This window comes from Myotis myotis, unplaced genomic scaffold, assembly GCF_014108235.1.
Source record: "Myotis myotis isolate mMyoMyo1 unplaced genomic scaffold, mMyoMyo1.p scaffold_m19_p_1, whole genome shotgun sequence".
Taxonomy (NCBI): Eukaryota; Metazoa; Chordata; class Mammalia; order Chiroptera; family Vespertilionidae; genus Myotis; species Myotis myotis.
In genome coordinates, this window is record NW_023416313.1 from 91,975,504 (window position 1) to 91,998,359 (window position 22,856).

Consider the following 22,856-nt stretch of genomic DNA (forward strand, 5'->3'; position numbering starts at 1 on the left):
CCCGCGCGCCACACCCACCTCCGGAGCCGCCCAGCGTCAGGCACGTGACTCTCGTCAGGCTCCACCTACGAGCCAACCCCGGCCCCGCCCCTACCTGGTCGGCTCTCCACGTGGGCCGTGCGTCAGCGTGGCCTCAGCCGCTGGCCCCGCCCCTGCCGGAATTGGGACCTGCGCACAAGAGCCTTATTGTGTGACTTCAGCGCGCCCGCTGTCCTTTTGTGTCTGAATCTTTCTCCACATATACAGAGACAGAAAAAAGCAACATTTTTATGGGGACGCCGTTTTTCACCCCATTACTCCCAAAGGCACATATAAACGGTGGTTTCCACATGGAGCTTTCCAGTTAGAAGAATTGAGCTGCAGTGACGGGAGAGAGGAAGCATGGTTTGCAGTGGGGCCGCCCACTTCCCCGTTGCCTAGTAACTGTTTCCATGGCAAGCGCGCGGTCTAGACGCTCAGCAACCCCAAGAGGAATAGAGAGTATCCTCTTCCCAAGAGAGGACGGCAAAAAGGGGTCAAAGGGGAACTGTGTGAAAGAGAGAAACCTTAGTTCCTTGAGAAGGCAAGCGAGTAGGAAAGGAAAGGGGATGCAGTGAAGAAAGGAACAGAGATACTGGTATTTTCATTAAAAAAATAAAAAGTAGTTTTGAGGAGCCGTTTGGTGGCCATGGATCCAACATGCCCTTCTGAGAGCATTTACAACCTCATACCCAGTGACTGGAAGGAGCCTCCCCCGCCTCCTAGGTATGTGGGCAATACAAGATTATCGCGTGAAACAAGAATGCGGAATAATTCTTCTATTTCAGGATTAATCAAAGCATCATATGACTTTTAAAAAGAAATAAAAAATACTTTTGTCTCAATGAAGTAACCTTGAATGATAACTTCTTTAAAAAAAGGTTGCAAAATCTAGCTACTCAGTATCTCAAAATTCAGAGAGGGCAATCCAGTGCCATTTTATGGTAGTCTCCTGTAATAGGGCATGTGACTTTTATAATTTATCTGATTGTTCACACATGATAGGTGGTATATAATAGTGTGAAATTTCTTGTTGAAAAATATCACAATTTTATTATCCTGTGTTAGGATATTTCATATTTGGTTTCAGGAGTTCCTTGTTTTATTTCTGACTGCTCTTTTTCTAAGGGTGTAGTACTTATTTTTCCCCCAAGATTATTGTCAAATATAAATTTGCTTCTGAGCCTCAATGTTTTGATCGGTGAAACAAAATAGACTGGATAGTTTCTAAGGTCTTTTACGGGTCTTATAGATGGAAGGAAGAGTGGATGGAGAACCAAAAATATGTAACTCAGTTAAAAATTTTACATAGGTGATAGGACCTCTTAAATTCCCCAGTTTCAAAAAGGTCATCACAAACTAAACATCCATTTACACTCCTGTGTAGAGACTTAGAACTTATTTAAGTCTATGGGGAGAAAAGAAGTAGGTAATAGAGAAAATCTCATTTCTTCTAGTACTTGGCTGTCTTTTACCTTTCTCCTTTTCCTGATTTAAGTGAAAACCACATTGAAAGAGTGCTGGGCTAGGAGAAAAAACAAACAGGGGCTTCAACTAATTGGTTTTGGGATCATGAATAAATTTTCACTTGTTATCTGTAAAAGAAAAGAGTCTTTATGGCCCCTTTCAGTCTAATGGTCAATTATTTTTACTAATATTTACATCTTCAGTAAGAAGTTCCATTTTTTAATTTTTATATTTTTGTTATTCCTCACCCGAGGATATTTTTTCCATTTATTTTTTAGAGAGAGTGGAAGGGAGTGGAGGAAGGGAGGGAAGGAGAGAGAGAGAGAGAGAGAGAGAGAGAGAGAGAGAGAGAGAGAGAGAAGAGGAGAGAGGAGAGAGAAACATCCATGTGAGAACGATACATCACCTCCCTAATGTGCCATGACCTGGGCTGGGGATTGAACTGGAAACCCTTTGGTGCACCTACGAGACTCTAATCATTGAGCAACACCAGCCTGAGTTTCTTTGTTTTAACCAGAGCAGTACCTACATTGACTTCCATTAGTTTTTCGAATCTAGTAGAAATTGGAAAGGGGAATATAAAGTAAGAAGATATGATACTGGTGCACAGTTTATGAGGAGTGTTCAAATTAACTATTGGTAAATGGACTTTTGGTCCAAAATTCCTATATATTGTACAAGATAAAGCTCCTCCTCTCTGTAACCCACTGGTAGGTTGTGTTTTCTATAGAGGACTGAATTTGAATGGTAAGATACGGTATTAGACAGGTGTTCTGTCCTTTGGTAAATTTAAAAGCTTTACTATGCATCTAGGTGATTTTTTCAAGAAATTTTATAGGAACGATCATTCTTCATTTGGCAAGCATTGACTGAGCCCCTATTAGGTGTATAATGTTGCCCTTGGGGAGTGTTGCAGTGACAGCACAAACATTTTGGTTTGCTCGGAAGGAGTGTGTAGGAAAAAGGAACTCATGGTGAAGGGACTAGAAGGCATCTAAATGTGATGCCACACAACTTTCTCTGTTAAGTCAGCCTACACTGTCAGCAACAGTGATGAGGAGTTTTTAATTTGATGGCATGCACGAAAACCGCTAATTCATAAAAAAAAAAACAGAGCATAATTAATCACACTTTTTTCTCACCACACTAACACAAACTTGTCTGAATCTCCTTACTGATAGTAAAATTACATAACCATAAGAAATGTATTAAGCTATAAGGCTAATCTGTATTACTGAGTTATAAATCCAGCTTCAAGAAAACTCTCAGTGGCTCTTTGCAAGACTGGCAAGGTGATTGTCCAGCTTTCATAAAGAGTTGGATTCCTGGGAGAAATCAAAAATTGACTGTACTGTGCTCTCCCATACATCAGAGTTTAGTTTCTTTAGCAAACAAAAATATAAACATTAAAATATTGATATGCTAAATGAAATAAATGTTACCAGGTAGATATATGTAACCAAAGTGGGGTGAAGGGCAACCTTTTGCAGTGGAACTATAAGCTGGGACTTAAGATATAAAAATGTTAAAGTCAGCCCTGACTGGTGTCACTCAATGGTTAGAGCATTGGCCCTGAGCACTGAAGAGTCTCGGGTTCGGATTCTCAGGTGAAGGCATGATTGCGTTTCAGGTTTCAGCAACCAATCAATGTGTGTCTCACACATTGACGTTTTTCTCTCTCTCTCCTCTCTCTGTTTCTGTCTCTCCCTCTATTTCTCTCTTTCTTTCCCCACTCCTTCTACCCCTCCCTATCTCCCTTCCACCCTCTCTAAAGAAAATCAATGGAAAATATCCTTGGGTGATGATTAACAAAAAACAACAACACATGTTAAAGTCAATGAGAAACCATTAATCAGTTTTCAAAACTTCAGTTGCTCATGATGTATGAGATGGTTTCCAAGATCATCACCAAATGTGTGACCCTTCTATTGATAACTCGTTACTTAATATCTCTAATCATTCTCTCTTTCCCTTTTGTTGAAAGTAATATTCCAATATGGCCTGAATGTTGACTTCTGATCTGCTTTCCTTGATGCACAATACTTTTATTTATGCATCCATTAGCATGATGGCAGTCACGTCCTATCATTGTTTCACATTGAAATTCCCACATGAATTATGACTAAGTTTAGTCTCTCCCATCCTATACTTGTGTAGCTGGTTCTTTTTTATCTAAACTTATCATTAATCTATGGAGATAGTTTTGAATTTTGAATCTTTCATACACTCTCTTAACCATCCCTCCCAGCTTTGTGACATTTGCAGATCCAATGTCTTTTATATCTCCATCCATCATTGAATAGGGCTAGTACCTTGCACTTTAATAGGCCACTAGATATTTCTTTCTAGACTGGCAGCAATAAATGTTTTTGAGGATTCAGTCAGTCATCCAAATGCATTCATTAATCAGTTCATATTTCTCTACCTTATCAGTAAGGATTTAATAAGAGGCTTTACTAACATCAAGGTGTATATGATGTCTAAAATATTTTCCTGATTTTTGAGTCTTATATTTCTTAAAAATGATCTTCATATCCTAGCTGGTTTTGCTCAGTGAATAGAGCATTGGACTGTGAACTGAAAAGTCCTGGATTTGATTCCGGTCAAGGGCACATGCTTGGGAGGCATGCAGGAGGCAGCCGATCAATGATACCATCTCATCATTGATGTTTCTGTCTCTCTCTCCCTCTCCCTTCCACTCTGAAATCAATAAAAATATATTAAATAAATAAGTAATAAACATAAAAATTACATTGAGAAAGTTGCTTTCCCATTTCAAAAACAAAAGATCTTCATTTCAGTGATCTGAAACTCCAAGTGGCTCATGCTATCATTGCTGCTCTACGAATTTTTAGAAGCTCTTTGAAATTGGCATCAGGCTCACCAGCATGGAGTTTCTGTATACATGCATTTTGAAAATGAAATATTTAATGTCATAAGCACCCAGTAGTTGTTTCCTTTTTTATGCCTTTTTGGTTTTCATTGGGATAATTCCGACATGTAGTCAGAATTTCATTTTTGGAGCTTTGCATTTTTCTTGGACTACCTTTCATTTTATTTCATTTTAATGCTGTTATACTGTATTTTCTGAAGGTTTGTAACATCTTTTTGTTTAAAGTCCAGTTATGTATCTGAGTTTGCTAAGCAATCTTGACTATTATGAAATTTTTAGATGACATAGTAACTTTCTTCTGAGGTTCTTACCTTCTTTGCTTACTAAGTACAGCCAGTAATTGGGGAAGACAATAGTTCTTTTAAGTGAATTTACATTCACAGAAAATTTAGAATATCCAAATGTTTTTGTTTTAGCATAATGAAATTTTATGCTAAAATTCCCATTCTGTAATATATGGTCTTGGGCAGTTTTTTAATTAGTGCTGGAAGTCAATATTCAGGTTTTTCATCTGGCTATCTCTCTCTGCGGACTTACACAATAATAATACTTCTCTTCATCTCTTGTGGGTTTTTACCCAAGTGCACTTCTCATGCTTATATATATATTCATTCTTGACAAACATATATACATATATGTATATATATGTGTGTGTGTGTGTGTGTATATATATATATATATATATATATATATGTATGTATATATATAGGTATATATATATATTTAGAGGCCCGGTGCACAAAAATCTGTGCACTCGGGGAGGTCCCTCAGCCTGACCTGTGCCCTCTCACAGTCTGGGACCTCTTGGGGAATGACCACCTGCTGGCTTAGGCCCACTCCATGGGGAATTGGGCCTAAGCTGGCAGTCAGACATCCCTCTGGCAGCCCAGGAGCACTCGGGGGATGTCCACTTGCCAGCGGGGAGCAGGCCTAAGCTGCAGTTGGACATCCTTATCGCTGCTGAAGCAGTGGAAGAGGCTCGCACCACCACCGCTGTACTGGCAGCTCCTGCATTAAGCATCTGCCCCCTGGTGGTCAGTGTGGGTCATAGTGACCAGCCATTCCCAGTTGTTCTGCTGTTAGGTTCAATTTGCATATTATCCTGTTATTATATAGGAGTGCCTGGCCAGCCTGGGTGAGAGGCTGATGGCTGTTTGCAGGCTGGCCACAACCCCTTCAGGGTGAGGGTCCCCCCCTGGGGTACCTGGCCAGCCTGGGTGAGGAGGTGATGGCTATTTGCAGGCTGGCCACAGCACCTCCTGCTTGCTCCAGCTCCGTGGCGTCCGGCCGCCATCTTGTTGGTTGTAGACTATCCCCCAGGTCAAACAGGTGTGTTTTTTTATTTAAGCAAGATGAATATCCAGTAATAATAGTAACAATAAGAATACCACTAATAAAAATAATGATAATATGTTCGATGTATTAGTGTTTATAATGTGCCAGGAACTGGTCTGTTTTATACAATCATTACTTAATTTTCACAAGAACCCTATGAGATGAGTAGTATTAGCTCAGTTGTAGGAAAGGAGAAACTCAGGCCCAGAACATTAGGGCAGCTAGGATGAACAAGAGCTAAATTGAATGATAAGTCTGACATCAAAGCATATAACTTTAATCAGTTTGCACACTGCTTTTAATCTGAGTAACTAATTGAAACAAACCTAATGAATACCTATTGCTTCAATAGCATCTATATTTTAGTCTTCAGATAATTTAACATGTATTAGATAGCGTTTAGTATTTATTTACACATTTCCACATTATAATGTAATAAGATTATTAAAATTAGGATATCAAAGCAAATAAAAAATAATGATAGAAAAATAAAATAATACCACAAATGAGCATGAAATTCCTGTACATGAAATGTATGCTTTAAAATATTGTAAGTTTGCTTGAAGTCTGGTATAAATTTGATTCAGTGCTAACTAGAAACTGGGCAACCCACAAAGGAAAAACATGCTTCCCATGATCCTCTAAAGGTCACTTACAGTGTAAGTCACATTTTCCATAAGACGAAAGCAAAGCAGTAGCTGAGAAGTAATCTTGGTATGAAGCCAGGATTATACGTCTTCCTTGGTTCATAGAGAAACGATGTGTGTAATGTAATAAAGATTTTAGCCGCACCTTTACATTAAATACACTGAGTTTCATAGGTCTAATATTATTCTCATTATTGACCAGTGGCCACATGCCAAAACATAACAAAAGCAACATAGAGGCATGAATATGATGTGTCTGGATATGATATATGCAATTATATCACTATATTGTTTGATTCAGTGAGTAATTTTTCTGATCTCTGCATGAGTACTATCCAATAAAATGTGAGCCACATGTGTAATTTTTTATTTCCTAATAGCCACATTTAAAAGGTAGAAAAAAAACATGTAAAATTAATTTTAATGACATATTTAACTCAATATATCTAAAATACTATGACTTAAGAATATAACATAACCACAATTCAAGTGCTCAATATCCACATGGGGTTGGTAGCTACTGTATTGTACAGCACAGATCTAAGTGAAAACATTAACTACATATCCTTTGGATAATCTACCATATTTATTATTTCTCTCATCAGCTTGCAATAAGTATTGAGCAGCAGCGAGATCAAAATTATATTCAATGACACATATATGTGATGTCAACTAAGCATAGCTTTGACAACCCACCAAGCTAGGAGTAGACTTGACATCCATTTATGGAAATCGAATTACTTGATATAGTCATGAGGCTGAACTGAAGACTATCACTTCAGTGCCTTTAAATAGGCTTAAGATGTTTTTATGTATATTGACAAAATTCTCTTCAAGAAATAATTGGAAGGATTTTCTAATGTAGTCTAGGTTTTAAAGTTCTATGCAACAGAGAAACGTTGCAATACTATTGGCCCAAATTTAAAAAAAGAAAGAAAAGAAAAGTAGTTAACCATTAATACACAAGCTAATGAATTAGGAAAAAAAAAATCTCAATCAAGCTTTATCAAACTGTCCCAATTTTTTAAAATATATTTTATTGTTTTTTTGCAGAGAGGAAGGGAGAGGGATAGAGAGTTAGAAGCATTGATGAGAGAGAAACATCCATCAGCTGCCTCCTGCACACCCCACACTGGAGATGTGCCCACAACCAAGGTACATGCCCTTGACCGGAATCGAACCTGGGACCCTTCAGTCTGCAGGCCGATGCTCTACCCACTGAGCCAAACCGGTTAGGGTCTGTCCCAAATTTTGGTCAGTATTTATCTGAGTGGTAATTAAGATAAACTGCCTTAAAATGTATATCTAGAAAGTTGATATGACTCACTAAGTGGTGATTATTAGCAATAAAATAAATGCAATTATGGTATGTTTTTTGAAGATGATAATTTTCGTTTTAGAATAATTTATAACTCACATCTAATAAAAGGTAGAATGTATGGCCAATTATCTAATAAAGTCATTTTCTAGATCTTTATAATAAAACCACACCATCCAGAAAACTGAATAAAATGTAGTTATTGAGAAGAAAGTATAAGCTTTACATGTACTAATATGGGAAAAGATCACATTATGTTAAATTTTTAAAATTAAGTTACAATTTATACATAAATAGAAATACAGAAAACAAAATATATTCTGGAAATGGATTGAGGAGAAGGGGGAACCTAGATTTTTATTAATTTTTAAAATTGAGATGTAATTGACATTCTATTAGTTGCCCTTTTTTATAATTTAGAAAAATAAAGATGTATATTAATACCTTGTTTTCTATAACAGATGGGTAAACTTTGAGCTCACACAAGCTAATGTATTGAATCACAAGACTGCAAATTAAAAAGTAGTGAAAGTACACCTACTTCTTTTTTCCCCCAAAGGAATATTTTATTAACCAAAAGATCATATCTGATAATTCCAACTTTTGTGGAAATTTTAAGACACAGGTTTGGATTGAACCTTATCTATCTAATGAGTTTGTTCAGTGTGGACCATATTGGTTCCTGGGCATTGAGTTCAAGATTGATGAAAGGCCCCTAAAAGAAAGAAACCACCTCATGTTTCTTCCAACAAACGTATCCACATGAGCACGAAAAGAATACAAGTTGCTAAATGTGGTGAACTTTTGCTTCCAATCAAGGATGGAATTTACTTTCTCACCTTAAACAACTAAAACAACAGAAAATATATATAAAACAATGGTTTTCAGATACTGGACAATAGGCAGCACAGAGCAGTCATCCCTAAGAAAAGGGGAAGAAGCCCTACAATTGCCCCAACATATTCTCTGGAGAGAATTTATAGGGCAAAGCCCAGGGAAGAGGAATTGAAACAAAATCTAGCAGTTTTCCTGAGTTAAGAAGACAGAGTTTAGGTTCAGGAAGGACAAGACAAGGCATGTAGAATTCATAGCAAAGCACTGCGGGGGTGGGAGGGTTGGGGGGGGAGGGAAGAGAGAGAGAAAGAGAGAGGTAGAGAGGTATGGAAGTATGTGATGAAACTACCGAGGCCAGGGAAATAACTAACAGAAGGCAACAGAGCCAAATAAAATTCATATTCCCACCAGCCAGAGTGGAAACACCTAAGACACAGGGCATTGAGGAGTGTACTCATATTGCCTCAGTAGTGGAGCCAAACTAGAACTAGACCAAAGCTCTTCTGGATACAGAAATATAATGCATAACCAAGAGAAAAGTCAGTAAATACAAACAGACAAAGAATTGGTATCAATGCGAGAATTAGTAGAGAAGGATATGACAACCACTATTTTAAATATTCTCTGTGTGTTCAAAGAGTTAGAGGAGGAAAACATGAGCAACATGCAGGGAAAAATGAAAGGATTTTGAAAAAGACCCAAATATAACTTATAGAATAAAGAATACTATGTCTAAAATGACAATAGAAGACTGATTAACAGCATCCAAGAAACTGAAGAAAATATTGTGGAATGTGAAGTCATAATAATAATAGAACAATACCAAATAAAACAGAAAAAAAAATGGAAAAGGAAAATGAATCAGTGACCTGTAAAAAATATCAGCTGCCTAACATAAGTGTAAATAGAATGGCAGAAAGGGAGGAGAGCGGTGGGTAAACAGAATAAATATTTTACTAATGGCAAAAAAATTTGGCAGACTTAATGAAATCCCTAAATCCAGGAATCATAATAAAGAAAGAGGAGGAAGAAAAAAAAGAAAAGGAGAAAAACATTACCATACCAAGGGACATTACAATCAAATTTCTTAAAACCAATAATAAAGAAACAAAATCTTAAAAGTAGCCATAGGAAAGGAAAACCCATTGCATAAAGAGGAAGAAAGAAGGACAGCAGCCCTGACCAGTTTGGCTCGGTGGATAGAGCGTCGGCCTGCAGACTGAAGGGTCCCAGGTTCGATTCCGGTCAAGGGCATGTACCTTGGTTGCGGGCACATTCCCAGTGGGGAGTGTGCAGGCGACAGCTGATCGATGTTTCTCTCTCATCGATGTTTCTAACTCTCTATCCCTCTCCCTTCCTCTCTGTAAAAAGTCAATAAAAAAATTTTAAAAAAATTAAAAAAAGGACAGCAAATATCTCATCAGAAACAATAGAAGTCGGAAGTTAAAATGTTCTTAATGCACAAGAAAGGGTTTGAGTCAGAAATGTGAATTTACACAATGAAATGTGAATTTACACAATGAAATAACACTGAAAATGGGAAATACAGAGTGTCCCCCCAAAACTGTATACACACTTTAACAGCTGATAGCTCAGACATTTCTTTCTTTTCAGATTTAATTCATTGGAATGAATTATCAAAGTGTGTATACATTTTGGGGACACCCTGTATATGTATAAATATTTTTTCTTTTAAAATTTCTTTAAAATATGATTAAAGAGATTCTTAAAGGAAAATTACCACAATGATTGTGGGTTTTATAACCTATATAGAAGTAAAATATGTTACCACATTAGGACAAAGATTGGGAGAGGGATAAATGCAAGTATTCTTTTATAAGGTTCTTATACCACATGTGAAGTGGTATAACATTATTTGAATGTAGCCTGTGATTAGTTAAACATATATATTTATAGTAAACCTTAGAATTTTCACAAAAGAAAACAAAATCCAAACATAAATAAAAATAAGGCAGGATTTTTAAAAAAAGATGAACGAACAATGGGATATATAGAAAACAAATAGCAAGGTGGAAAACTTAAATGTGAATATAAAAATCATATTAAATGTGAACGGTCTAAGCATGTCATGTAAAAGAGATTGTTAGAAAGAATAAAAATTCTTTGCTCTCCATTAAAAAAAAACTTTAAAAATAAAGACACAAATAAGTAAAAAGTTGAAGAATGGAAAAATACTATGTCACCACAAATCAAAGGAATGTGGAGTGGTTATATTCATATCAGACAGAGGAGATTTTAGAATACAACATTTTTGCAGGTTTAAAAAGCATTAAAAAGCAATGATGAAGTGGTTAGTTTTTCAAGAAGATATGGTAATCCTAAATACTACACACCTACTAGCAGTGTCAAAATATATAAAACAAAACCTAATCCTATCTAATAAAAGAGAAACATGGTAATTAGCCATAACTTCACTACCCTCCCCATTGGCTAATCAGGGAGATATGCAAATTAACTGCCAACCAAGATGGCGGCCGGCAGCCAGGCAGCTGAAGCGAACATAAACATGAGGCTTGCTTACTCCAGTGATGGAGGAAGTCAACGTTCCCCGCCTGCCGCAGCTCAGCTCTGAGCTCCGGATGAAACAATGTTGCAATTATAGAAGCTAAACAAACCCCAGAAACCTGCTTTCAGCCAGCGCGGCCTCAGAGCTTAGAGTGGCCAGTGATGGCAACAGAGTTTCAATTATAGAATCTAAACAAACCCAGGTACCTGCTTTCAGCCGGCAACGGCCTCAGAGCTGGAGCCTGCACTCAGCTCCAGTGACAGCTATAGAAGGTAAATTAATCCCAGAATAAAAAAAAAAGAAAAAAGGAGAGGCTGGGAGCTTCAGTCACCCACCAGCCTGAAAACAGCCCTCAGCCCCTCACTCAGACTGGCCAGGCACCCCAGTGGGGACCCCCACCCTGAAGGGGGTGTGACCAGCTGCAAACAGCCATCATCCCCTCATCCAGGCTGGCCAGGCACCCAAGCGGGACCTCCACCCTGAAGGGGGTGTGACCAGCTGCAAACAGCCATCATCCCATCATCCAGGCTGGCCAGGTACCCAAGCAGGACCCCCACCCTGATCCGGGACACCCTTCAGGGCAAACCAGCCGGCCCCCACCCATGCACCAGGCCTCTATCCTATATACTAAAAGGGTAATATGGAAACTGACCATAACAGCAAAAGGACTGGGAATGACTGATCACTATGACACACACTGACCACCAGGGGGCAGACGCTCAATGCAGAAGCTGCCCTCTGTGGTCAGGGTGCTCTCACATGGGAGGAGCTCTGCTCAGCCACAAGCCAGGCTGACAGCTGCCAGTACAGCGGTGGTGGTGCGAGCCTCTCCTGCCTCAGCAGCACTAAGGATGTCCGAGTGCAGTTTAGGCCTGCTCCCCGCTGGCAAGTGGACATCCCCCGAGGGCTGCCGGGCTGCCAGAGGGATGTCTGATTGCCATCTTAGGCCCAATCCCCTGGGGAGCGGGCCTAAGCCAGCAGGTGGTCATCCCCTGAGGGGCCCCAGACTGCGAGAGGGCACAGGCAGGGCTGAGGGACCCCCCCACCTCCACAAATTTTTGTGCACCAGGCCTCTAGTCTATATATATAACAGTCTAATATGCAAAGTGTCGCCTTGGGAGTTCAACCTGGCGACCGGGAGTTTGATTGCTTGCTATGACATGTGCTGACCACCAGGGGGTGGTGTGGAATGAAGGAAGCCTGGCCAGCAGCCAGGGAAGGAAGGCCCCGGCTGGTAGCCAGAAGGCTCCAACCTAGGGACCCTACCTATGCATGAATTTCTTGCACCGAGCCTCTAGTAGAACTATAAGAAGAAACAGACAAATCCACAATTATAGTCAGAGATTTCAGTAATTAATAGAACACTACCAACCAGTTTGACCTAATTGTCATTTATTGAACACTCCAGCCAACAATAGCAAAGTACACTTTTTTAATAATTAGGAATCATTAAGATATCTGAAAAAATCCCAAAATATTTGAGAATCAAAAAATCTAAACAAGCTCATAAGTCAAAGATGTCAGAAGGCAATTAAAAAGGTATTCTGAGCTTAATAAAAATGAAAGGATTGCATGTCAAAATTTGTGGGATGCAGCTAAAAACTATACATAGAGGGAATTTTATAGCTTTAAATACTTATAATAGGAAAATATAAAAGTTTAAAGTTAAATATCTAAACTTGCACCTTAAAAACTTAACAAAGAAAAGCAAATTAAATCCAAAATAAGAAGAAATAGTAAAGATCAGTGCAGAAAATTATTGAAATGGAAAATATGTAAACGTTAGAGAAAATCAATGAAAAGCTGGTTCTTTGAGGAGAGCAATAAAATTAATAAACCCCTTGCCAGACTGATCAGAAAAAAAAGGGGGGGGGGTGGAGGGAGAGAGGAGGACACACACACACACACACACACACACACACAGATGAAAATCACTATTGGTGCCTCATATGTTCAAAGAATAATAAGGAAATACTATGAACCTCTTAGCCCAGCAACTCTTCCTTAGGGCAAAGCTTCTCTCTAGCTTTGACTAAACCTGAAGACAGGGTTCAGATAATTATGCTTTTTGGCTATTTTCCAATGAATATAGACTTACCTAAATTAGAAATGTACATCCTATGTTAAACTTTAAATACTTTTTACTAGACATATAAATGCTGCAACGTCTTTTAATTCTAGGTACATATCAGTTTTTAAGACAGCTGTGAAAGAGGACATGAAAAAAGTTAAAACTGCAATGAAGACTATGGGGCCACCAAAAGTTGAAGTACCTTCTCCAAAGGATTTCCTGAAGAAACACTCAAAGGAAAAAGCTGCGCCGCCCAGTAGGTTTTATCACTCTTTTTCATGGTAACAGAAGTTTATTTTGCTACAATTCTGAGGGCTGGACCCAAGACCAAGGTGCTGTCAGGGTGTTTTTTCCTAAGGTGTCTCTTCCCTTGTAGGCGGCAGTCTTTTCCTGTCCCTCCAGGTGGCCTTCCCCCTGAGTGTGTCTTGGACTAGGGCCCACCCTAATGACCTCATTTTAACTTAAGTACCGCTTTAAAGATCTTGTGCCTAGCTCTGGCTGGTTTGGCTCAGTGGATAGAGCGTTGGCCTGCGAACAGAGAGGTCCCGGGTTCGATTCCAATCAAGGTCATGTACCTTGGTTTCCGGCACATCCCCGGTAGAAAGTGTGCAAGAGGCAGCTGACTGATGTTTCTAACTCTCTATCCCTCTCCCTTCCTCTCTGTAAAAAAATCAATAAAATGTATTTTTTTTTTTAAAAAAAAAAAAGATCCTGTGTCCAAACACAGTCCCAATGTGAGATACTGGAGGTTAGGTCTTCAATGTATGAATATTGGGAGAACACAATTCAGCCCACAACAAAAGGTAAATCTAGTCCATAGGTTTGTTTTTAGTAATAAGTAGAGGGTAGGGCTAAGGAGGTTTACAGTTGTGAATACATGAAACTGAGAGATGATTCTTTTATTATTATTTATTAATGATTGTATTATTTATTTGTATTACAACTGTAAACCTACTTTTGCCCCACCCTGTATGGATTTTTTTAATAAATAATAAAAGTTATATAAGCTCATAAAATGCTCCAACAATGCAGAAATAAATAAAGTCAAAGTCCCTAGTAATTGTGATGGGGTTAAGATGTAAGGTTTTTCAAGAGAGTTGTTGCCTTTGGCCCTTGGGGGGGAGGGAGTAATTATTTTACATTTTAATATATTTACAAGCCATTTTGATGTGGCTCTGTCAAAAAAGATGAGTTGGATTGGTCAGGTTGAAGAGACTATGTAAAAATGGACAATTTCACCTGCAGCTAATGAAGAGAATTTGGTATAGAGAAATAAAATAAATGTGCATAGCAGTTATTTTAGGTGAGCTGCAACCAGGGAGGAGTGAATAGGAAACTTCAATTATATTGGTAATGCTTTATTTATTAAGCTGTATGTTAGGTACCTTATATTAATAGTAGTTTTAGTAGAAAAAAATAGATTCTTGGGCTTTCAATACATCAAGTTTTTTTATTTATGTGGTGATTTTACAGTAACTTTCCTCTGAAGAAACAATTATTCATAATACTGACAATACTCATAAAAAAGTTTTAAAGTTTGAACTTTTTTCAATGGGAAAGCTGAACTTTTGTTGTTGAAATCGTTATAAGAAAATATTTTCACAATAGCTAGTTAAAATAGTTAGCTAACATATATTTGGGGGGTGCTTATCTTCTTCCTTAGACTTTTATACTGTTCTTCGAGATATTAAGTTGCACTTTATTTTTACACTTACAATTACTGATTTTTTATCTTAAACATTTGAATATATTGTAATAAAACTTCAATATACTAGTGGTAAAATATCTAGATGTTACAGATAGCACTAAGTAGCAATGTTTATAGTTTAATATTAACAAGGATATATTATATTTCACAGAAAAGAAATTTGATCGGTTTGGGACCAAAAAGCCTCCTGTGCCACTGAGGACTGATCATCCAGTCATGGGCGTACAGAGTGGAAAAAACTTTATCAATACAAACGCAGCCGATGTCATCATGGGAGTGGCTAAAAAGCCTAAACCAATTTACGTTGACAAAAGAACTGGAGACAAGCATGATCTTGAAAGTTCTGGACTAGTTCCAAAGTACATCAATAAAAAGGTAACCTTGTGATATATTATTTTTAGACCTGAGATTCAAATAATTTAAATATAATGTTCACAATAATTGTCCATATTTTCAGTAATCGTGCTCTCACTGGACAAGTTATCTAGGTTACCAGTTCTCAGTCTCCTGAAATCTGTGTTTGGTGCAAATCTTGAAATGAATACCATATAGCTCAGTAGAGGAAAACTAATTATCTTTCTTTAATTTTAATTTTTGATATATTTAATAATTATAACAAACATCCTCTAAAATGTAATAATTTTAGGTGGACCGTCATTAAAAGGACAGTCATTACTATAAATCTAAAAAGAATAACCTTTCAGAAGAGCCTGAGATTTAGTTAGGATGTTTCAGTGTCTTGTAGCAGAATGAGAGAAATGAAGAGTAAAACAACTCTAGAGCCATCCATCCTATCAGCGTAATGTAGCTAATTCACATTATTTCAACTTGAATGTATTCATTTGCTTTTAGTTTGAAATAAAGCGGACCTTGAAAGTACTGGCCAGTAAAATAGTCCTCTGGGACCTTCATTTCTATTTGAAAAGGCACTAATCAGATGAACATATAATTTCATCAGTGAAAATTATAGAAGCTTGGGTTTAATTGTTTAAATATAGAAGATCTTTAAAATTGAAAAAGCTTACCAAAAAATACCTTATACAAAACCTATTTTACTTTGTATACTCCCTATATAATAAAAGCCTAATATGCAAATCGACCAAATGGTGGACTGACTGGTCGGCGGGGGCAGGGCTGGTGAGCAGGTGGCACCAGGCCAGCCAGAGTGGGTACCAGCGGGCAGAGGGAGGGGACAGCAATCAGGAGGTGACGGTGACCAGCGGTGGCAGAGGGGTCATCGGGGGGATGGGGCCGGCCGTTAACCAGCCAGAACCATCCCACCCCTCCCCATTGGTCCATGGGTCGCCCCCCACAGAGGGAGGCCAGACTGCAGCTTAGGCCCACCCTCCACAGGAAGCGGGCCTAAACCACAGTTGGACATCCCCTGAGGGCTCCTGATCTGTGAGAGGGTGCAGGCCAGGCTGAGGGACCCCCCCCCCCCCCGCCAAGTGCACGAATTTTTTTTACACCAGGCCTCTAGTATAGAGCATAAAGGTACTTGTAACACACATGGTAATATGAGTGCAAAACACACATGGCAAATATGAGCGCAAAACCCTAAAAATAATAATCTATATATATAAAAGGCTAATATGCTAAGTTCCCCTCCCACTGTCCGACAAGTCGCTATAACATGCACTGACCACCAGGGGTCAAACACTCAATGCAGGGGCTGCCAATCTGCAGTGACTTGGCAGTGGCAGTTTGTGGATGACGCACCCCGAAACCAGAGAGGAGGGAGCCCAATTCCTTGCGGGGCCACACGATTCAACCTTCGGCCGTGGGTTATGTTGTTGCTGGGGCACTGTCAGCCCCAAATCTGGTTTACTGCACACTTGCATTTGCATTTCACACTCTGTACGACAGCAACTTTGTAGAGTGCCCTCTTGCACTCTGGGACCCCTCGGGGGATGTGGGAGAGCTGGTTTCAGCCCAATCCCCACAGGACATGCTGAGGCACCCCACCTGCTGGAAGGACCCCGCTCACTCCGCAGATGCCAGGGAGGAACCAAAGGAGGTTGGCTCCAGGGTGTGTCTGGCCCATCTCACCCAGTCCCGCCCCACTGGCCACCTTCTAATTAATTTCCTTTCAATGTGCATGAATCTGTGCGCTGGGTCACTAGTGCATAATAATAATAAGGCATGGCAAAAAAGAAAGAAGGGAAGAAAGGAAGGAAGAGAAAAAAGAGAAACAAAATTGCGTTGATGTATGAGGGGGCTTGTGTTGAGGTAATCCGGTGATCTACCATGAGAAATCCTGTGCCTGTTCAAAATCAAACAGGAACCTCAAGGCTGTTGTCAGAGGACACTGCTTGTTCCCTGAGAAATTGCCATGCCATAGGCTAAGGCACCTTTGGAAGATGTTAGCAGGAATCTAGGAGTTAGTAGCACATGCCGATTCAGTTATTTTAGGCTTCTCCGGATACTTCCTCCTCCTAAGGCCGTGGAGCCTGCACATAGCCCTTGTCCCATAGGGTGTGGAAAACAGAAATTTCACTCTCCTGGCCCTTCAAAGCTATTTCCAGTCCATTATTTCTCCACCATCACGTAAAAACCCTTCTCCTTTGATAGTCATACCACCAATTGCCATATAGTCTGCCCCTCCTTCTGGCGCCTTCTGCCTAAGTTGTCCACTTCAGTGTATTTTCTGCCTTGAACAGAAAATTAGAAGTAAAAATACATTAAAGAGACAGAAAAATATTAAGTATGTCTACCTGAGCTTGTTTACCAAGCCATCCAAACACCACAATATTATTGTCCCCTTGTTGCTGGCTGAGCAATCAGGGCTCATGATGGACTTACTCAACTTACTTCCCATTTATCAGTTATGTTTTTTAAAAATCTATTACTGGTGTCAACTTACTTTCCACTTATCAGTTATGTTTTTTAAAAATCTGCTATTGGTGAGTGAGATCATAAGTCCTTTTTAAGGGCAAGGTCATTTGTAAAAAGTGAATAAATCTCATGTTTTAGTTCCAAATAAAATATTTGCCCATTTGTGCCATGAGGCATGGATGATTGCCTGAGGCACATAGCAATAGTAGTAAAGGGATTATTTCAAATTTTACCTCTGCCACTTACTTAACTCTATGATCTTAAACAAGTTATTAATTTATCACAGGGTTAGAGTGAAGATTAAGTGATATAAAATATATTAAGCACTTGACATAAGACCTGGCCATTAATAAAAATTCAGTGAAGGGTAGATATTATAATATTTGCAATTATTATTATCAATAGTATGCATTATTCTTTAATGATTCAACACATAGGAATATTTCAGATCACTGAAGCTTTTAGCTATTTGTGAGATAGTTGACTTTCCTAAAATGTATCATATGATTCCCTTTATTAAACAGAGTATGCCAAATATAACTTAATCTTTTTTATGGCACAAAATCATTATTATGACCCTCAGTAACTGTACTGAACTATAATGAGGTGTTTCCCTCAGTGTTTTCTGGAATGGATTGGACTGTTTATTCATTAACAAGAATACTGTGCTCTTAGAGTTTATTTGTCGAGTGCTTTGCAACTTTCCAGAACACATTCACAACTAGGATTTCTATCCCTTATTCAGGCAGAATTGGTTGGGTTATGCTGTGGTAAAGCTCCAACATTTCAGTAACTAAAACAAACTAAGTTGTATAGTTTCCTTGTGCCACATGTCCACTGAGGGTTGTTGAAAGCTCTGCTTATTATCCTCATATCATAACCCAGGCAACCCCAAACATCTCCCATCACTATTCCAGAGAAACAGAACGTGGCAAGTCACCCATTAATTCTTCAGGCTTCTACCCAAAAGGTACTGAGGTCACTTCCACTCACATTGGGCAAGTCAGGTAACATGACTATGTCTTACTTCAAAGGGAGCAGGAAAGTTTTGTCCTATCAAATGCCCAAAGGGAGAAGAACCAGAATATTTCTGAATAGTTTTAATGACTACCTTCTCTCTCAACAACTGTTTCCTGAGACAGGTCTTTCCTGATTTTTGTTATTTATCTAAAATAGCTCCTATTCTTTCTTTCCCCCTTTTAACTTTTATTTTACCTTGGAATGAATATATATATATATATATATATATATATATATATATATATATATCCTATCTAATAAAAAGGGAATATGCTAATTGGCCCTCACACCATCGCAAAGATGGCAGCATCCACAGCCAATAAGGAGGGAATATGCTAATTGATTGCCCTGCCCTCAAAGATGGTGGCACCCACAGCCACAAGATGGCCAGCAGGGGAGGGCAATTGTGGGCAATCAGGCCAGCAGAGGAGGGCAGTTAGGGGTGACCAGGCCAGCAGGGGAGGGCAGTTGGGGGCGACCAGGCCAGCAGGGGAGGCAGTGGGGGCAACTGAGCTGGCAGGGGAGGGCAGTTGGGGGCGATTGGGATGGCAGAGGAGAAGTTAGACATTGATCAGTCTGGCAGGTGAGTGGTTAGGGGGTGATCAGGCTGGCAGGCAGAAGCAGTTAGGGGCAATCAGGCAGACAAGTGGTTGGGAGCCAGTAGTCCCAGATTGTTTAGGCCTAATCCCTGTGGTATCTGGCCCTAAATCGACAGTCGAACATCCCCCTAGGGGTCCCAGATTGGAGAGGATGCAGGCTGAGCTGAGGGACACCAACTCCTGCCCGCCCCCCCCCCCCCCCCCCCCCCCCCCGCACAAATTTTGGGCCTCTAGCATATATATAATCTCCTATTTTATACCCTGTTTTTGGTGAGTTTCTTTCACCGTAGAATGCACATTCCATGAGGACAGAAACATTGCCTTTTTTACTCACAAATATATCTAGCACCAAGTACAAATAATTTTTTGAAGAATAAACAAGGAGTAGTTCTGTTTCTCAAAATAGTGATATCTATCACACATATTCACTGATCTGGGAGAATAACAGCTGACTAGTTCACTGTCAGCCTTTGCAAGCAGCCCAGGATTTTGCATCTCCCCAAACAGGTCCCAAGTCAATTTTCTGGCAAAGCAGATGTGCTTTGTATCTTTCAAGAGTTGGTTTTGATGATGCCTTGGAAGTAAGTATCTTATTTAACAAAACCTTGCGAAGGAGACCTCAAGATATTTAAGATATTTCAAGGTAAAAGCTGAAGTAGTACAAGCAATAAAGAAAAGCCAGCTCTTAGGGGTAAAGTAAGGGCTGCGTCATCAGCCAAGAGCAGGGTCTCGAAACATTCAGAAGAGGGAAAACAAGCTGCCACAAATAACAGCTCAAATGGTTTTAAAAGACCAGAATCAACTAGTTCCCAATAGAGGGAAAGTCGCTGAATTTTGCCAGTTTGCGGTGTTGTAAGTAAAGGCTTTAAGTCTATACCATTTCATTGGTTGGTATGCCCACGTGTATGAGTGCATTCAGGATACTGATTTTTTCCCCCCTGAAAAATTCTTGTAAGGATTACGGTGTCACACCTGAATATATATGTAAGCGAAACGAGGAAGTGAAAAACGCCCAGGAAGAGTATGATAAGTACGTCCAGGAAAGCCTCCGGAAAGCAGCCATGAAAAGGCTCTCCGATGAAGAGAGGGAAGGAGTGCTGCAGGTAAGGGTCCTGAAACTTCTGGCTCCATGCAACTCTTGAGAACACCTCTTAAAGAAAGGTCTGCCGCCAGTGATTAACAATGATTAACAAAGCAGGCACTTTGACTTTCAAATTCGATGGCTCTCTTTTAGTTATGGTGACAACTCCTTGCAGCAAAGATGACTCTTCAGGGAAAACCAAAAGTTGAAATAGGGATTAGTATTTGTTTCCAATTTGGTGAGCGTCTGTTATTTCCTGAAGTAGTTAGTGTTGTAAGGAAGCCCACCTTCTTCTTCAACAAACATGCCTACAGAGAAGAAAAACATTTTTATTTTTATTCTCATGTCCCTGAATTATTAAAAATAATACCCACAAAATAGACATTTTTCACTAGATGGAGCTCTAGAATAATTGAAACTCTACAGACCATCATTTTGTTTTCTATAAGACAAATGTTGAGATTTTTAACGTATCCAGATGTTAGATTTTACATGTATTTTTCTTATTTTGAAAAAATACTTAAAGATAATATTTACATCGGAGTGTTTGATACAAGATTTTATCTGAAGCACTTAAAATATTAGGGATGTGAGCATGGTTGTATTTATTAACTATGTACCTACTTGTATTCTTCTATAGTCATCCCATCTCTTATAGAAGTAAAAACAGTACTTAACCTATTATTTTTGAAAGCTTTCTGCAAAGTCATTTCTAGTGACCTTTTAGAAACAGAAAAAAAGGTTTTCTTACCACATTAATTTCTGTTGAGAAATGGGTTCATATGCATTATAAATTCTTAACATTTAACAATTCCTTAATAATCATCAATAAACATTTTTAAAATGTTTATTTCACATACAGTATCATGCTAAGCCCCAAAGATATTAAGAAGGGTAGGTGAAAATTCCTGCTGTAGGAACATTGTCATTTAATTGATGGATAAGATTAATTTTTTACTATAAGGGTTTATTATGAAGGCATTATTATATAAGACACCTCTAATCTCATAAACTTAAATGCATGGTCACGATTTTCAAGGACCATATTATCAAGACAATACTTTTATTGTAGTTTCAGTTTTACTTTTTTGTTTGTAAAAAAAAAAAAATAACATGCATCCAGAGTGAATAAAATAAAGTGTTAATTTACAAAATTTTATTGCATGAATTCAATTAGTAGTTGAATACCATTTTGTCAGTGGGGCCTCAGTGTACTGTGATAAGAAATTGTAACAACACTGAGATAGAAATAACTGTTATTGCTCCTAAGAGATCCCTAATTTTGAATTTGTTGGTTACTGAGAATATAAAAATTAACTACATTATTAAATTAGCATGTGTGTTACATTTAATGACATTTCAGTAATTTCTAGAATACATTACTGGAAAGTATAGATCCCTTGGCTCTATGGAGGAGGAATTCTAATTCATTGAAAGAGACATAAAATATAATATCTTGTGAAATTGAATTTTGGTATTTTGTACAATTCCATTTACAAGAAAATAAGACCATGCAAGTCAGAATCAAATCTTTTGATGTGATTTTTCTGTTGAAGAATGAGGATGGTGGTATGAAAAGAAAATTCTAAAGAAAAAAATTTAAAAATGTTTAAGAAATAATTTTCTGTTCAAAAATGTTTTTTTAATGTCTGAGGGTATCAATTCTAAGTTGTTGTTTTTACCAAAAAGCATTTCCTGTGAGCTTAGTTTTATACTATTCATAACTCTGCCTGTGCATATTTGTTGGTAAGACAAGTACAGTAACATTAAAAACAGAGCAAATAAATACTCCCACTGGGATCTGAGCACACAGTCAGGACAGGGTTTGGCCTCTGTACAGTATTTGTTGTTACTGTGGCCAAGTGCTTGATAAATACATATCATTTTAAAAGTCACTTTTGCCAGTTGGGTTTTTTAACCTATTTCTATTTTGCTTGCCAGTGTAGTCTTCTTATTATTTAGTTTGCTTTACAATGTACTTTACTTTGGCAGTTGACGGTAGTAGTTACAGTTTCCCTTACCATTTGCAGGGGCTAAAAAAGAACTGGGAAGAGGTGCATAAGGAGTTCCAGTCCCTCTCCGTCTTCATCGATTCCTTACCAAAGAAGATCCGCAAGCAGAGGCTGGAAGAAGAAATGAAACAACTGGAACATGACATTGGTGTCATTGAAAAGCACAAAATTATTTATATTGCCAATAAGTAACAATGGATTTTTAAAGGATAGTAATTTTAATATAGAAAAAGAAAACATGGAAAACATACAAATGAAACTAAGTTTTTCAAAGAGGAAAAAGGCTATGAAGAGAATAAAAATAGTCTTTACCAAAATGTGTAGACAATGTTTAAAAATTAATGGGATTTTTTCTTACACAAGAAAACATTTTTTTATCAATTTCAGGATTTTCATGTATAAACTAAGATTTAATGTTATCTGTTCCAGCTCTTTAGTGTATTATTATTATTATGTACTTGTTTCCCATAACCATTAATTTCTGAGCCCTG

The 22,856-nt window shown here is 38.4% G+C and overlaps 1 protein-coding gene across 1 annotated transcript; it reads left to right on the top strand.

Annotated features, from left to right (window-relative positions):
* Positions 1-73: 73 nt before the first annotated feature.
* On the top strand, positions 74-22,596 carry ENKUR (enkurin, TRPC channel interacting protein). Its single transcript, XM_036344926.1, has 5 exons — positions 74-744; positions 13,221-13,366; positions 14,970-15,193; positions 20,229-20,375; positions 22,384-22,596. Exons 1-5 carry the CDS (start codon positions 668-670, stop codon positions 22,555-22,557), a joined length of 768 nt encoding a protein of 255 aa, XP_036200819.1. The 5' UTR covers positions 74-667; the 3' UTR covers positions 22,558-22,596.
* Positions 22,597-22,856: the final 260 nt, after the last annotated feature.

Excerpts from the sequence above, each read along its gene's own strand:
- ENKUR (XM_036344926.1), top strand. The coding sequence starts at position 668 with ATGGATCCAACATGCCCTTCTGAGAGCATTTACAACCTCATACCCAGT. Across the intron at positions 15,194-20,228 it reads CAAAGTACATCAATAAAAAG|GATTACGGTGTCACACCTGA; the intron begins GTAACCTTGTGA and ends AATTCTTGTAAG. Across the intron at positions 20,376-22,383 it reads AGAGGGAAGGAGTGCTGCAG|GGGCTAAAAAAGAACTGGGA; the intron begins GTAAGGGTCCTG and ends TACCATTTGCAG.